Raw genomic sequence first — 16,059 nt, forward strand, 5'->3', positions numbered from 1 at the left:
GCTGTCCCTCACGGAGGACACTCAATGAACAATGTCACTGAACGGCATTACCCAGTACCCCTGTTTTCCTGAATTAGTAGTTCTTTGTCCTCATGCCTCATCTGCTGCACACTTCCTGGATCCTGAACTGAACACTGTATCATTAATCTCATCAAAGGGCTTTTTCACAGTGTTCATCTTTATGGCATTTTAATCTAGAAGATTAAACATTTAATCTTCCAGACATCCTTGTGAGGTAGCAGTCTATTTAGGCAAAGAAAAAGTGAGGCCTACAAAAAACCCAACTCCAAATTATTGGAAGCTGTTGCTTTTGAGTCTTCAGTCTGAGCCACCTAAGACGTGACCTTACAGAGAACTGCTTGGTTTATGACACTTCATGTGCCACGAAACAGCACTCTGTCAGCTGCATGGCACTTGAGTCAGGCAGCAGCTCTGCTAATTGAAGATGGCTGGATTAAGCTGGGAACTTGAAAAAACCACCACAGTCCAAACTCTGCTTCAGGAGATTAGCTCAGCGCCACATGACGAATCCATGACAGAGGAAAGGATAATAATATTCACTGCTCCTGGACAGCATTTGGTTGCTTAATTGTCAGAGAAAGCAGTACCTTTCCGCTGGCCCTTGCCTCAAACAACACCATCTGGACTAGTTCCCTGTGTAACAACACATACAGTGTGGCATGAGTCATGAGCTCTGCAGAAAGACCTGCATGTCATGATGTGTTTTCATCTAGATAACGCTCTGGCTTCTTGCTGTGTGTGCATGGAAATGGGGTAAGGTGAGAGCGAGGGGCTGAGGTTGGAAGGAGCTTAGCTCTGCCTCCAAACCCATGCATATCCTGCTACAGGCACATGTGTGTAAATTATTGACTTGTCTGGTCTTAAACCTCAAATTCTGATGGAAGCATCTCTCAGAGGTAATACAACCACCGAACTGCACCACCTAAACCTTTCTGACAGCAGTTCAGCTAGCTTGTTGCTAGAAAATGGGTGCAAAATACTGCAGTCAGGACAAGAAGCAGGAGATAGAACAAGGGCGGGCTTGGTTTCATCTGTACCCTTGACATCTAAAAATTGACTCCTGTTGGCACCAGTCATGGGAACACTGACAACTGCTACAGTAAAACCACACAGGCAAAACAAGCAATGTTTAACTAAGAAAGAATTTACCACTTTGGTAGCCTAAGGAGACCACTGGTAAGCAAAAACCTACTCACAAACACATGACCCTCAAACACCTTCAGATCCTAATGGACAGTAAGAAGTCATCCCTTCTGCTGGTCTCTTTTGTGACTGCTCATGGATAGGTTATCGCATGTTATACGCCACTCCTTGTACCAGTTTTCACAAAATCTCTAATTAGTGGGGTAAAGCAAAGCAGGGGATCAGGGGATCTCCATTTTGCTGAACAACTCTGTCCATCAATGCTCCTACTCTTTATCTACGTCTCCTATTCATGCACACATACTGAAGGGAGAAATTTTTTTCCTGTCCAATCATGGGTCTATTCTTTCGGTCATATACACAAGAGTTTGCAAATATTCAGGGACAATTAATCTCACCAACTTTATATGCCCATCAAATTAGTTAGCCAAGTCTAACTTACCTAAGCTCTTTTACAGCCAAGGGAGGGAACCAGTCACCTCTAGGAGTAAGGTATCTGGGGCAGCTGGGTGACTCAATCTCAAAAGGGCATCCATTTTATTAAGGGCCAGTCCTGGGAACTCTTACTCACATAAACAGTCAATAAAGCTGCTTACCCCTCCTGTACATTACTGAACCACTAGAATTTCTCCACAATATGCACTCGTGTTTGTGCTATAGTTTGTCCTGGTTTTGATACTACAGAGGCATGCATCTCCAATCATCATAGTTCCAAGACAAAATAGAAAGGCTGAAAACCACCATGGAATGAAAGCCCATTTCCCCCAGAAATATGCAATTTGTACTTTCATAAAAGTCACTTTCTAAAAGCTCACACTTGCAGTTCAGTTTCAAACCCTCAAGACTGTAATAATTTTAAGATTCTCTGCCTTCATCAGTTTTTTGGTTGGGTTTTTTTTGGACAAATAGGGCCTACAGGTAAGACGATAATTTTACTTTAAAAATTACTAGTATATATGCACATATGTGTGTGCATGTATATAACATCTCATTTACAGAGAAATTAGTGAGTATCTGGTCACCAATGATACAGAAGTATAAGAATCAGTATGTAGAAGTTGTAATAATTAGCTATCTGATAATTTGCAATGATATACTGCATCCCTACTTCCATCTGCACAAACAGGGGCCCCCTTCATTAACAAATCACTCAACTTCCACAAAACCAGTAAAAACAGAGCTTAAGAGAGTTTAATTTCCCTATACTGACAGAGTAACTACATTCAGTAGGCAGGAACTTGGATTATTAAAGGTATTTATTTAAAATATTATTCTGCTACAAATATGAACAGAGGGAAATTGGAACCATAAAAGACAATTTGAACATGAAACAGCAGTAGATGATTCAGTTAAGGCTGCATTTTTGATTTGACCAGGCTGCTTCCTGGCACTACCAGCCTCAGTACTGCTGCATCACCGGAACCTGCAGCTACTGCAAGCGAAGTCTGCACACCAGCACACTGCCCCCCCAAGGGGCGGGTTCCCTGGTGGGTGATGCTGTCCTGCTGCGTGCCCGCGTCAGTGCTGTGTTTGTGGAGCTCACTCACTCGGTCAGTGCTGGTGCTGGCACAACTGGGGCAGGGAAGGAGGGAAAGTGAGAAGCTGGGGTAGGGACTGAGGCAATAAGTAAATCCAGACCCTGAAGCGTGCAGTAGCCGAGGACAAGGGGAAGATACTCCTTAACCCACACCTTCAGCAAAATAGAACATACTACACTTGCATTTGGAAGTAAAGAGAACAGTTCGCTCCCTACTCTAACACGTATTCTAATGAGGTTGTTTTATGTCCAAATACAGGTTAATAGTAAGGAACACCACGTAGCTAGTCAAGTTGACAAACATCTTTTACAACTCATGCAAACAGTAATAAGAAATTACTTAAGAATTGTGTCAAATGGGAGTCACATTACTTAACACTTGAAAAGCTGCAAGCTTAACGAATTTTGTCTGTGCTTCAAAACAATTATCTCACTATCTCTGTTCACACTATGTGTGTGGCTTGTCTTTCTTCCTATTAAAAGATTAAATGTCTTAGGGCTGTATGCAAAGGCACATTTTCTCGGAGTGCCTTTTTTGCACAAGTCTATAACAGTACGTATCTTAAAATTCTGTCCACTTCCTCCCAGGTCTTCCCTGGGCTTGAGGAACTATCTGTCTGCATAGGAAGTGGCAAAGATCTCATGCAAATGAGCTGCACAATTCCTTTACAGCTAATGTGAAGCCGGAAAGAAGCAAAATTGTTAAACTAGATGTTCCAGAGAGCCAGGAAGCCTTATTTGAATGGACAACTGAGATACTTTTGATACCATGAGACAATGAGTAATCTTTATCTACCATTTGGAGTTAAATGTAATTTCTCTGCTTGGCTGCATTACTGCATCTGTGTTTTAAGCTAAGCTCTTCCTACTGTTCAGTCACATAAGGTTGGTAACACTAAGGTAAATATAAGTGGGAAAAGCGAGCAACTGGAGATTGCCGAGATCTTGGCTTGGAGAGTTGTGCCAAGTACCATATCAAATATTTCTTTCCTTCCCTTCCACTACATTCACCTGAGTGTTTTGCACTTCATCTCTAAGCATTTATTTTGCCTTAGAAGAAATAAGGGGGGTGGGGGTGGGGATGAAAAAAGAAACAACAGGTTTCTTGTCATTCCCTTGAAAAGTATTTGAGAACTTCTTTCATAAGGAGGTAATTTGTACCTCCTTTGCAGTTTGAAGGATAAACTGCCTACCGGGCAGAAATCTTTCTGAATCGCCTGAACAGAAGCATTGCAGATACACAATGGATTACAAAGGATACAGGATGGAGATGGGTTATCATGTCATGCAAAAAAATAGGATGCTGTAGTTCTTACTACGTTTCCTATAAATATGTTTCATTAGAGCTTAAACCAGTTAGTCTGCCTGGCATGAGAGATCAGACTATCACTGGGCATGCAAAACAATTAATTTTGGTTTTAAAAAGAGAGAGAGAGCATGCTTAAACAATGACAGCGACAAAGAGAAATGTTATTATTGCCTTTGGACTGCTACATGAACGTGTATTCTTTTCTGCCAACTTAAAAGGCCATCACAAGCTCTTGTCTACAGGCACCAAACCCAGTGGCTACATTTTTGTGACTGTCAGCAACAGTGACTCATAAAGGTGAGAATGGCACACACATTAACATGACAGCCTTAAGCTTATTTATCATCCTGTCCTGGTGCTATATACTTTCATCAGTTGTTAGGTGTAACTCAACAACCATCCAAGGACAAGTTCAAAAAGCATCTTGTGTTCTGCTATCAATTCCGTGTCTGTTCCCATAATCATGTACTGCCAGAGAAACACCTATCGCCAAGACCAGAGTGCAGGAGTTGCCTTTACTGAGATACTCTGTGTAGAGCAGGCAACTGTGAGGGGGAGGTCTGTGGGCTACCAAATCCCAGGCTGATGACTAGTCAGCCTGCAGTAGCCTCTCTGTAAACCATGTGTCTAACAGGCTTCCAGACCCTGAAGACTCAGAAAGGATGTGAGACCAAGCCAGACTCACCAAACAGGCCACAGCTGCTGCCTTTCAGCAGGGTAACGTAACTGCACTATCCAGGAACCCGACGGAATCCTGAGCCATCAACATGAGCCTCGGTTGCAGTCTGGCAACAAACTGAAACTACCACCCAGCAGGAAAAGCCTTTCTCAGAGTGGTTTCCCGAAGGGAAGGACATATGCTATTCTTCCAAACAGTGGATGAGCAATGCCAATCTCGTGCAGGAGCTATTTTCTTTTAACACTTAAAAATAACTCTACGGTTGAGAGTGATTATCTGTTTTCTCCTGTTCCCTAGTAAATAATTCTTCACCTCCCACATAAATGCAGTAGCATACCTGCCTTCTCATTCTCACAAAGGCAACACAATCCATGATTGTGGAGACACACAACTTCAGCTTCTCTACCATAGGACACAGCTGCCAACTATGGAACTGAAACCTGGATCTTATTTCCAATAAACTCAACGTAACGTAGGGAAGATAAAAGATATGGAGGCTGAGATTTCACCGAGCTCAAGTTGGTATGTACATTTTTTAATCAGCTAAAGCGATGATGTGCACTGATATGCATGCTATGCACTAGTCTAATACCAAATTTTGAGCCTAAACATCTTCGTTCAAGTTTTTTCCACAAAGTCAACAACAAGTAGAAGAAATTTGAAGTCTCCATCACCTCTGTGAAAGGCAGAACCTGGTTATCCAAACCATGTGGAGAACAGTAACACATGTATGATGGTAACAAGCCCAACAAGGCTTCAGTTGGGCTTGACAGCCCTGTAGCATGTTGATGACTGAAGAGCTGAATTACAGCTTTGCAGTTTCTTTGTCAGACTCACCTAAATATAGCCAGCACACCACAGTCCTCAAGCCATTTGAGATGATTAACTGTGGGATAATTCCAGGCTTTCAGACTTCACATTTTTAGGCTTGCTCTGCTAACTCAGATTAGTTTAGAGAAGACATGGAAGGAAGACAGGAGAGAATTAAGATACTCTTTTAGAAAGTGTGAGTAGGTAATAATATTTGGAAATAAAACTTCCTCCAGACCCATATATGGCAATTACTGAGCTAATACTGTGGCACCAAGAGCTGGCCAGACCCTTACGGAGAGCTAGACCCTGCCTTGTCTGTGACAGATAACTGCCCCCTCCTACCAGTGACGTGAGGGTCTCCGAGGGAGCCAAGGGGCTTGCTCAAAGGGAAGACAGTACAGAGGCTTGGAAAGGCATTGCTGCTACAGCTGACCGACTGCTCAGGGAAGCAGCACATGGCAAACATTTGAAAAAGATCAGATGAATGCTGGAGATGTCCTGAAGCTGCCTGAACACGGTCTTGGGCAACTGGCTGTAGGTGGCCCTGCTTGAGCAGGGGTTGGCCCAGATGACCCCCAAGGCCCCTTCCTACCTCAACCCCTCTGTGATCCTGCCAACAATGCCCAGAGGGAGGTATGCGGGAAGCAGCCAAAGAGGTGACAGAAGCTGGGATGTTCTTACAGCAGCTAAAGAAGAGGACGGGTCCCCTGTGAAGAGCAGCATGAAAGGGGCAAGGGCCTAAACCACCGCTGCTCATGAGCTCAACCAGCCCCACACAGACAAACCCTCGGGTCTGGGCAGGCAGGGACGGCCTCGTCTGCACCCTTGTCTCACACCTGAAAGACATTAGGGAATGGTGAGGGGACACCAAGCGAGGCAACATCTTTGGGAAGGGACGAGGCTGAGGGCAAGCCCTGCTGTAGTCATGGTTAGAACTCCTTCAGGCATACGCACTCCATACCGTGCAGAACAACCATTTCAAGGCAAAAATAAAAGTTAAATCCTATCCACATCTGGTTTGCCACTTGTCTTTCTGACCAATGATCTGGGAAGTAAGTTTTTATGTCAGTCCCCCAGTGAGATCTGGTCTTCGCTTCAAACTCTTGTTCTACCATTTTCATGGCTGTTAAAGTTAACACCTATTTATCAGTCTCATATGCTATCTCCACTGATCACCGAGCTCTCGAAAGTTCATACCAACTTGTGACTCCACCCTGGAGCACTCTGTTCATCCTGGGGATACCAGGCATGATGCTAGATACCATCAGATCAGAAGATGGTTTCTGGAGTCTTCTGCCTAGTTTTACATGAAATTTTTACATAGAATTACCTTGTACAACATACATTCCTGAACAAAGGAACTAGAAGCTGGATTTTTGTGGTGTTTGGAATAACAGGGGTAATTAATTTTGGATGTGATTCCATGAAAATCTAGAAATAGTATTCAGCTGTTAAAAAACGATACAACTCCCTTAAAAGAAGGCCTTTTGCAATTCACTTAGATGTGTTAGCTTAATTCTATTCCCACATGAGACATGTCCAAAACCAGACTGCTAAAAAAAATCATTGTTTTATTCTTCTCTTTCATTACTGCAGACACTGCTTTTATAAATTATGAAAACATACAAACACACACACACACACACAAAAAAAAAAAAAAAAACCAAAAATCACCCGTGGGAAGAGAGATGTATTCCTCAGCTGAGAAACACCTTACACCACTATTTGGGTAATGGTAAAATGTTGGATTCAGGCTATGTTTCAATAGCAAATACAATTGCAATTCTGTGGAAGTGTTCTATACCTTGGATGCCAATGCTTGAAGGCTCATTGCAGCTGAATACTGAATGAAGCAATTTTAGTGTCCAGCTGTACCCCAGGGATTTAATTTTGGGGTGTATACTTTGGAAGATAACAACCTTTCTTGCCCTATTTTTAAACTGGAACATTAAAAAAAAAAATAATAGGGTAACACAATTTCAGGTATTTGGAACCTGTACTTGAGTAGGAATCTGCCGCGCGTCAAATCATCTTTCAGGAGCAATTTCCACCTAATAAACTTGTTGATATATAGTTGTTAATAACAGCATTTCTATTTTTTCTGTTCAGCAAATGTGATGAACACCATTAGCATGTGAAGGAAAAAATGAGCTCCAAATACTCTGTCAAAGATTTGCGGAAGCATTTTTGGAATCTTTTTCCTTAAACCCTAAACTTCTAATATTAATGCTGCGTTTGTGTAATCTAAAGATTAGCATTTCTGCTCCACAGCCATTTCCTATGACACTTAGCTTCTGGGCAGATTTGTAGCAGAGGCTTTCTGTGCCCAGCAAACTTGGACAAAACACTGAACAAGATATGTTATTTAACTTCCTTTTGCCTAAGTTTACTTCCATGGGACTATTCCCCCAACATGTGGGCATGTGCCAGGTTCATGGCTGTATATTGCCTATACCTTTTGATGGAAGTTTTTTCAGAGTTGCTAAACGCTGACACTATTATTGAGTAATAAACAAACAAGTTATTTGTGCCAACAGTCCAAGTCCTATCTGGGCGATGTTTTGTACCATGGTGTGAGGAAATTGTTTAATTTTCTTTTCTTTTAAATGCCAGTACTTTTCCAAATTTCAAAAAGCATTCCAAGTAAAGTGCTTTTGATCTAACTTTATTAGATCACCCTAGAGAGAAACAATTCAAGCACAGAAAAAAAGACGGCGCTTACTGAAAGCTTTCTGAATTGCAAGTGACCGTACAATATTTTAACACACCCAGTCAGCAAAACTTTCCACTCTAGCTGTAATATAATAAACCAGGACATCTGCTTTGGAGCCTTCTCTAATGGCCTCATATCCTCCAAAATCCTGTAAAAAAATTATAGCTTTCCTGTATGAGAGAAGGTCAGCATGGAGCTCCATCTTCCCTCGTAGCCCTAATGAATATCAGTGTTTCAGGACTTGGACCTTGACTGATCTCAGCTGCGCCTCAGCACCAGTGGCAGAGGTGAGCGGCAAGCAGGCAGGTTCCGAAATATCGGGGAACTAACACCCTGCGTAAGAGCAGGAGCTACCTGACTGTGTTTGTAACAGTACAGTCTCCTCAGCGACTTCAATCCTGCGCTGTTTCTTCATCAATTCCAGCTTTCCAACAATCTAAAACTTAGTCTGGAGTGGACAAAAACTACAGCCACCAAAACCAGTAGTAATACATTCTTTCAGCATGACAAAGACATGAAATAAAGCAGAAAGACGCACTTCCTGGGATGCAGACCTGTAAAAAACCCCTCTCAAACAACGAGCAATGGGGGCACAACCTCCATCAAGCAATCTGATAAAATCTCCTCCACAGATGTCTTTCCTCTGCCTGGTAGTACCAGAGTGCTTTACTTTGGCCACTTTGCTACGACCCGAGGGCCAGACTCCAGAAATGGAATAATGCCCAATATATTTCATACAGAAACTCCAGTGAAGAGCATCGAACGCCACCTCAGAGCATTATGAAACTGCTATGCTTTGATTTCATATTTCCCTGGTTGTGGTTTTGCATATTAAGAGTAACTTGTGAATTGTGCTTGTGGCTTTACTACGTTGTTTTGCTGTTAGCAGACACAAACAGACACACCAGATCAGATTTCTGGTCTCATACTCTTTACCCTGAGTGAGTGGTAAAATGACAGCAAGATAGAGCCTGAACAGACAAGGACATGTCAGCAACCTGGGTGAGTAATTAAGCAATGAAATGATAAGTATGACAAGTAGTTTCATTCAATTCATAAATGAAAGTACAGCAGCTCCAATACAAGGCAAAACAGATGATAAGATGCATAAATTGGGCGAGATGTGCTGGAAGAAAAGCCTTCTGTTCTCATCTTCTTACCCTTCAAAACGAGCAGTCAGCAAGTATCAAATTAATTTTTAAGAAGGGTCCATTAACATAGCTATTAAACGCTTAATATGTTTTAAAAAGCGTAAGTGGTGCTAACTGCTGAAACACTGGAGCTGAAATTCACACCAAGAGAAGTTAGCTGCTGTAATCCTAAAATACCTATGTCTCACACTGCCCTCTTCAACAGCAGTTAACTCCTATTTCCCCTTGACACAGATGCATGTGCATATATAAGCATGCTTAGCCTGGACACCCCTAATAAACAGTTAATCTGATTTAAAGTAGACTTCTTTTTAAAATTACTTTGACATACCTATGGAATTGGACATATATAAATCCCAATACAAAAAACCGGTATCCAGTACTAAGCTCTTAAAACCCAGATTTATGACAGAAATGTAGAGACAGACTCTTCAACATGGGCAAGGCTTAGTGGCATTACAATAGATCAAGACAATGTATTGTTCAATGTGATTTTCTTCCCTCTCGATGGCACATCCAGCTGTCCCATAACATTTGTTACTATAAGACTCTTTTCTTTGAAACTGCAGTTGCTGATATTGTTGTCATTAAATCCTTAAAGAAAAAAGATGCAAGCTCCTACTGCTGGTCTCTCCCTATGAACCAGCAAGCGAACAGAGATGAGCCAACACTTTATTAAGAATAAGCAATGCTTTTAAGATGGCCTGCAGAAATAAATAGGATGTCTACAATACACATAAAGGTACTGTTAATAAGAAAGACGAAATGTTGGCATGAAAAACCTACCTTAGGAGAGGAAGAGAGCTCCCTCGATGCAGGAATAGCTGACACGTTCTCACCCATGCCGGTCTCTGTCTTTGGCAAGAGGTTTGGTGGTTCAGGAGCCTTTCTTTTCACCTTCTTTTCTGCTTCTTGTGGCGGAGCAACTTTAATTAAAGCAGGGCTTGATTTTGGTTCATAAAATGGATTTGATCTAATTAAAAGAAGGGAAACATATTTCTTTGCTGTCTCCTTGGAATTAAAACCAAAAATAAGACCTGTTCAGTCAATGACTAAAATACTTCTATTATCCCACATAAATACATGTTTTGCTTTTATATCCTTTTAGATACTGCTTTTTCATGATCGAAAAGTGAGTTACAACAGTTAGAACTGCATTAGGTCAGAATTACTGTAAATGTTATAAAATCCTGTAACTTACTGAAATTCTATCAGTTGCTGAAAAGGCACTCTTCAGTTATACTTCACTATCTATCAAAGGGTGATCTGATTTACAGACAAGATCAATACCGAGAAATCTGAGAGAAGTTTCTGGCTGTTTAATATTCTAACAGAACGAAGAATCCGTCGCTGGAACGGACTGCGGAACCGGGCCACTTCACGTGCGGCCTCAGGGGCCTGGCTCTCGCTGCCAGGCCGAAAGCCGGGCCTCCACGGCACGCAACCCACACGGGGTATTTTAAGCTCTGCAGCACACGGGCACCACACCAGTTCAAGAACACTCTTTGGATAAGAGAATTGCATAAGAAAACCACAGCTGACTTGAGTATACCTCTCTACAGACACCAACAGCCATCATCCCTCTCTTTTGAAAGTGCTTCTATAACTAAAGCCCGTTCAAGGAACACAGTAAACATCTTCCACCACATGGACGCAGTCCAAAGAATTTTTCTTCTTAACTCTGGCATCCACATTCCAACTCCGCATTTGTTCCACCCTAAGTAAAATGCTTCCACAGCATTTCCAAGTTTCATCTATTTGTCTGATACATCAAATATCAATCAATAGTACATTAAATAATGGCTTCTACCTCACGCTTCGAAAGCCAGCAAATTCGTACCCCACTAAGGACGCTTATGGGAACCTTCTCTCACTGAATTATTTTATTCATAATCTTTGCTTTTCATATTTTGCAATCCCAAACTGGACGGTTAATTACAAAACTGACATGTTAATTAATTCATTTCTAGTCCATACCTTCCCTGCAAGATATATTTATCATATATCTCAAACTATGTTTATGTAACCAAGTCACTGCAATTCCCAAAGAGCTATCTGCATACAGTTATATAAAGCACAACTAATCATGACAAATAACCTCAGTCCTTTGACTTCAACTCTGGATGGAAACCACAGTGCATACAGCATTAGAGAAGAGCCTACGTAGCTGGACTCATTTACAAATTTCCTCTCAGGTTAAGCGTCATGAGCTACTACACACTGTTTTTAAAGAACTACAACAGCAAAACTTGGGCACAAGCAAAAAACCAACTATTCATCCAGCTTACCTTCACACAGCACCAATTTTCTCTCAGCTTTGTGTACTTTTAGTATGAAAACATGTCTTTCAGTCTTATGGACTGATTTTAGAATTTATTTTAATGCGGTTTACCGTTGTCCTCTTTCCACCAAGAAAAAGCACACAACTAATAACCCACAATGCAGAAAATAAGTCTACTTCTGAAAGGCAAAGTTTACTGAAGCATGTAAGCGAAGACAGGGCTTCAAACCTCCAGACCTTTTGGAGAATGTGCTGCAGCTTGTTATAGAGAGAGAGATCTAAATCCAGATACCGAAGCAAAAGGAAAGACTAGCACTAAAATAACTCATCTGCTGACTGAAGGCAACTTTCAGGTGTTCCCACTTTGCTGCCCATCAAGCACAAAGCCACCACTGCAATCAAAACTAAAGGCAACATCAAAATAACAAGTTAAATAGAAACGGATGGGTGTTTTCCACGGGAGGCAGTAGCAAGAGGGTATTCAGGCTGGAGTGGAGAATGCACCTAGCTGTCAGTAGCTCTAATTTAGCTGACAGCCCAGCTCAGCTGTCTTCAGACACCAGAAAGTTCAAAGGGAGGTGAAAATGAAGATAAAAGAAATAAAGGCTGAAGAATAATGTGTTCTACAGGAGAGCACAAGGTTTTCTTTAGTTCAACAAGTTAGCCTTCTGAACAGCCAACAGCCACAGCATGTTTGGCAGGAAAGTAATTTACCTCTGTGTACTTGGAATTAGAAAGGTGTATTTCTAAGGTGTTAAAATGAATCTGGTGCAAGAAAAAACAACACCTTATCAATGAGAGCAAAAAAGTTTGGAAGAACCGTATTTTGAATTTTTATGCTCCAGAATGGTCTGCGCTGTGCATGATCTTGAAGAACAGTACTCTAGTGCAGGCACCAGAAGGAAGTGCTATGAGGAGACAACTGACTGCCTTTTCTCCTGAAGAACTTACTTGAAAGCCAGCCTAAACCCTCATGTTTTGCTCATAGTATGGGCAGAACACACACACACACACACGCACGTTACTCTCCACCTTCCCCTCTGCACCACTTTTAATTGGTCTTATAAATATCGAGGAAGATTATTGAAAAATTAAGTTTAATTTTTTTAAAATTTAATTAAGAAAACTCCAAAAGAGTTCTTGCCCAAAGAGGCTTACATTTTAAAGGCAGGGGGTTCTGCTGATACATGTAGCAGAGTTTCATCCAAAAGCTTCCACGTGGCTATACAAGCAAGCAAACATGGGAAAAGCCTGGCTGAAAAAAGCCTTAGCTGAAATACTAAAGCACTTTTCTCTGAGGTCAACTCCCATACTTTTTGCTTATGTGAAGTTACTTAATTGATTCATACAACACAATTTGCCCAAAGAGATATTCGACTCTGTCCACCACAAAATTAAAAAAAACCCAAACCTGACAAACTACCTGGTATTAAGCTGCCACTGGCATTGTGGTGGCTTGTGGCTTCTTGTGCAACAGGCAGCTCCAATAGATGGCAACTCGATAGTCTTCCAGCCAGACAGCATTATCCTAAGCCATGCATTGATTAACTAGATAAGAAGCCACAGAGCCAAACAGTATCTGAAAGCAAGTTTTATTCTGACCAATTTGAAAATTATTTTTATCAGAGCTACTGGTTAACTAGAAAAATAAAATACATAAAAATCAACATTTTATTGAGGAGGAAATCCAAAGCTGTCAGTGTGGCTGGGTTAAAAGATCAGGCAATATTACCAATCAGAAGTACTAAGGCTGAAAGCATTATACTTTAAGTAGTTGTGAGCTATGCCATTTTCAAATAATTAAACTTAACGTAGCAAGTTGTGCTCTCCTTTATTACCAGGTAGCCACCTACCATTTTGATTTTAATGTAGAAAATTAAAAAAGGCAAAAGCAGAATGTTACACTAAGATTCAAATGCCCAAAGGAAGAAAAGGAAAATGTGTTCCTGTTCTCTACTAGGTATGGGAATTTAGCCAGAGGAAGTATGTTTTGAGAGTGTAGCTTTACAGCAGAATGTATGTACTGGATCACTTAAGTCCCTCTGCACCATGCAATGCCTCATTATGCTTACGCTTGTGACGACACTTTGCTTACGCGTGTTGTGAAATCCTACATTATCTTCACAACCATGAGTGAAATATGTTTCAATTAAGCCAATTACCCAAGGTAAATCTTTCACAGAGGCGCAGTAAGGGTAAGTACCTTTTCCAAGATTACAATGAGAGTCTGTTACAAAACTGGAGTCAGAGTTCAGCTCTTGGGGCACTTTGTGTAAGCTCCGAGTCCAGGATCAGACCTAGGGATCTGCCAGAGTAGAGTGGGACAAGGGTCCTGATGCTAACTGATGTGCCCATGTTCCCACGACACATCATCATGCTTTACACAAAATAGGAGAGGAAAATGCCGAGTGGTGCATTAAGTGAACTCCGATGAAACATTTAAGACACAGCGATAAAAACACAATGTATTTCCTGAGCGACAGCGAATGTCTTTCAGGAGTCTTCTATTTCTCATGCCCTCCATCTATCAGGTTCAAAAGCACTCCTGGGGAGAGCATTGGACCAGCAGTAGTCAAAAATTATTAAAAACTACCCAAAACAAAACAAAAAATAATCAAAAGACAAGATGCTAGGAGAGAGGTTGAAAATAATATGCAAAGTTTTCTAATGCCGTGATATGACTCAGTTGTTCAGCCTTGTCTTGAATAAACTGCTCAGGCCAAGTCAACACATCTTAATATAGATACACAGCAGAAGAAATAACAGGGTCCAGAGACGTGCGGTGAAAATGATTAGAGAGATGAAGAGACTTCTGTATGAAGAGAGATTGAAAAAGTTAGCACCATTTAGACAAGTGACAAGTAATGGTGAACATGCTAGAGATACACAACACACCAACTGTTTATGGCAGATAAATCCAACACTACTAATTGTTGTTTTGATAAGCCAGCAGAAGAGATAGCGTATGGGATTGGAAAGGTAACTTACTTACAATCAATAAAAGTAAACACATTTCATATAAGATCTTGGTTTTTTGGGGAACTGTCTGCCACAAATTGACACTGAAGCCTAGACTTCAACAGGATGTAGAGGAAAATTAGCCACTTATGTAGATAATAAAAGCATCAATATTCACATTAGGTAAGAAACAATACACATCTGGACATAAACCCTCATGATTCAGGGCGCACAAACACTACCAGCTGGCGCTGCCTAGGAAAATCTTTCCTTTGGTGCTCACTGTACCGTACCTTAGCAGAATTTGAAAATTAATGACATGAGGTAAGGCATAATAATGCTTGTAGGTGTGAGTTAGTAACACAAGTCCTGTGTTCCTAGACTGGAGTTTTATTATTACACTTACTTTTCCAGAGCATTTCAATATAAAGACTCAAAGGTTCTCCTTGCCACAGTCCTACCCAATACGTTTAACAAATGGTCTCCACATCTTTTTCAATGACATGGTGCTCCTGTAACCTGGGAGGAAAACGTGGACAGGGAGCTACTTTGGGGGTCAGGACATAAAAAGCTCATGTTAAAGACACAAAAAACTACTTTACAGCGCTTTTTGACTTATCCTTCCATCTTTGTATGGGACATTGTTTTTATAAGGAAAGTACAGATCAGATTTATGTTCAAGGAGAATCTACCTATGGGGAGTTTATTTTTATCCTTGGGCGGGGGGCAGGAGGAATAAAGAAAATGGGGTCATTAAAATACGGCAGCTGTTGTAAACAAAGGGCTAGAGAAATCTGCAGTCCAGTACACAGAAAAAACAAGGCTGCCTGTTACAACACTGCTGCAAGCTCATTTGGCACAGGGTGGAAATGTGAGTATGAATATAAAAGATAAAATTCTTCACTTGCCCATCCATGTAGATTTTGCTCTTTCTCCTCTTCTCCTCAGTCTTTGCTGTCCTCTATACCCATATCTTTGTGGGTGTAAAGCATACATATTTTTTCTCCCTGCGGACTTTGGTGATCAGTGAATGATCAGGGATGCCTGGTGTGACCGTCCCCAGTGTGATCACACTGAGCTCTGAAGACACAGCAGCCAATGCTATTTGTTCAGGCACTGCCCTGATGAATGGAGCTGGCAGAGGCATCAGTCCCCAATGCCCTTTCCCCCCCCACCCCGAGCAAACAACAACAAATCCACAGCCACAGAGCTTTAAAAGGAAAAAAAAAACCCTGAAGGGTCCTTTATACATTTCTATTAGAGTACAAGGGAATCCTTCAATTCCTAGAACATAGCTATAAACGGAGGAAACAAAGATGATGATAAGACACCTGTATCAATACCGAATACGAAAGCAATGCAAATGTCATGCCATGATAAATCTCATTAAAAAATAATGTAAATCTAAATGTTAATTACAGTTGTTGTCTGTAAAACTGCTTGCATGTAATCAC

The 16,059-nt window shown here is 41.2% G+C and overlaps 1 protein-coding gene across 13 annotated transcripts in view; it reads right to left on the reverse strand.

Moving 5' to 3' along the window:
• Window positions 1-16,059, reverse strand: part of EHBP1 (EH domain binding protein 1) — a 219,728-nt gene that overhangs the window by 95,173 nt on the left and 108,496 nt on the right. For all 13 annotated transcript variants that reach the window (XM_056342895.1, XM_056342901.1, XM_056342900.1 and 10 more), the window contains one exon: window positions 10,153-10,339. In XM_056342895.1, the coding sequence (XP_056198870.1) occupies window positions 10,153-10,339 (187 nt within the window). The remainder of the gene's footprint in view (window positions 1-10,152; window positions 10,340-16,059) is intronic.

Source organism: Falco biarmicus, chromosome 6 (assembly GCF_023638135.1).
Source record: "Falco biarmicus isolate bFalBia1 chromosome 6, bFalBia1.pri, whole genome shotgun sequence".
Lineage (NCBI taxonomy): Eukaryota > Metazoa > Chordata > Aves > Falconiformes > Falconidae > Falco > Falco biarmicus.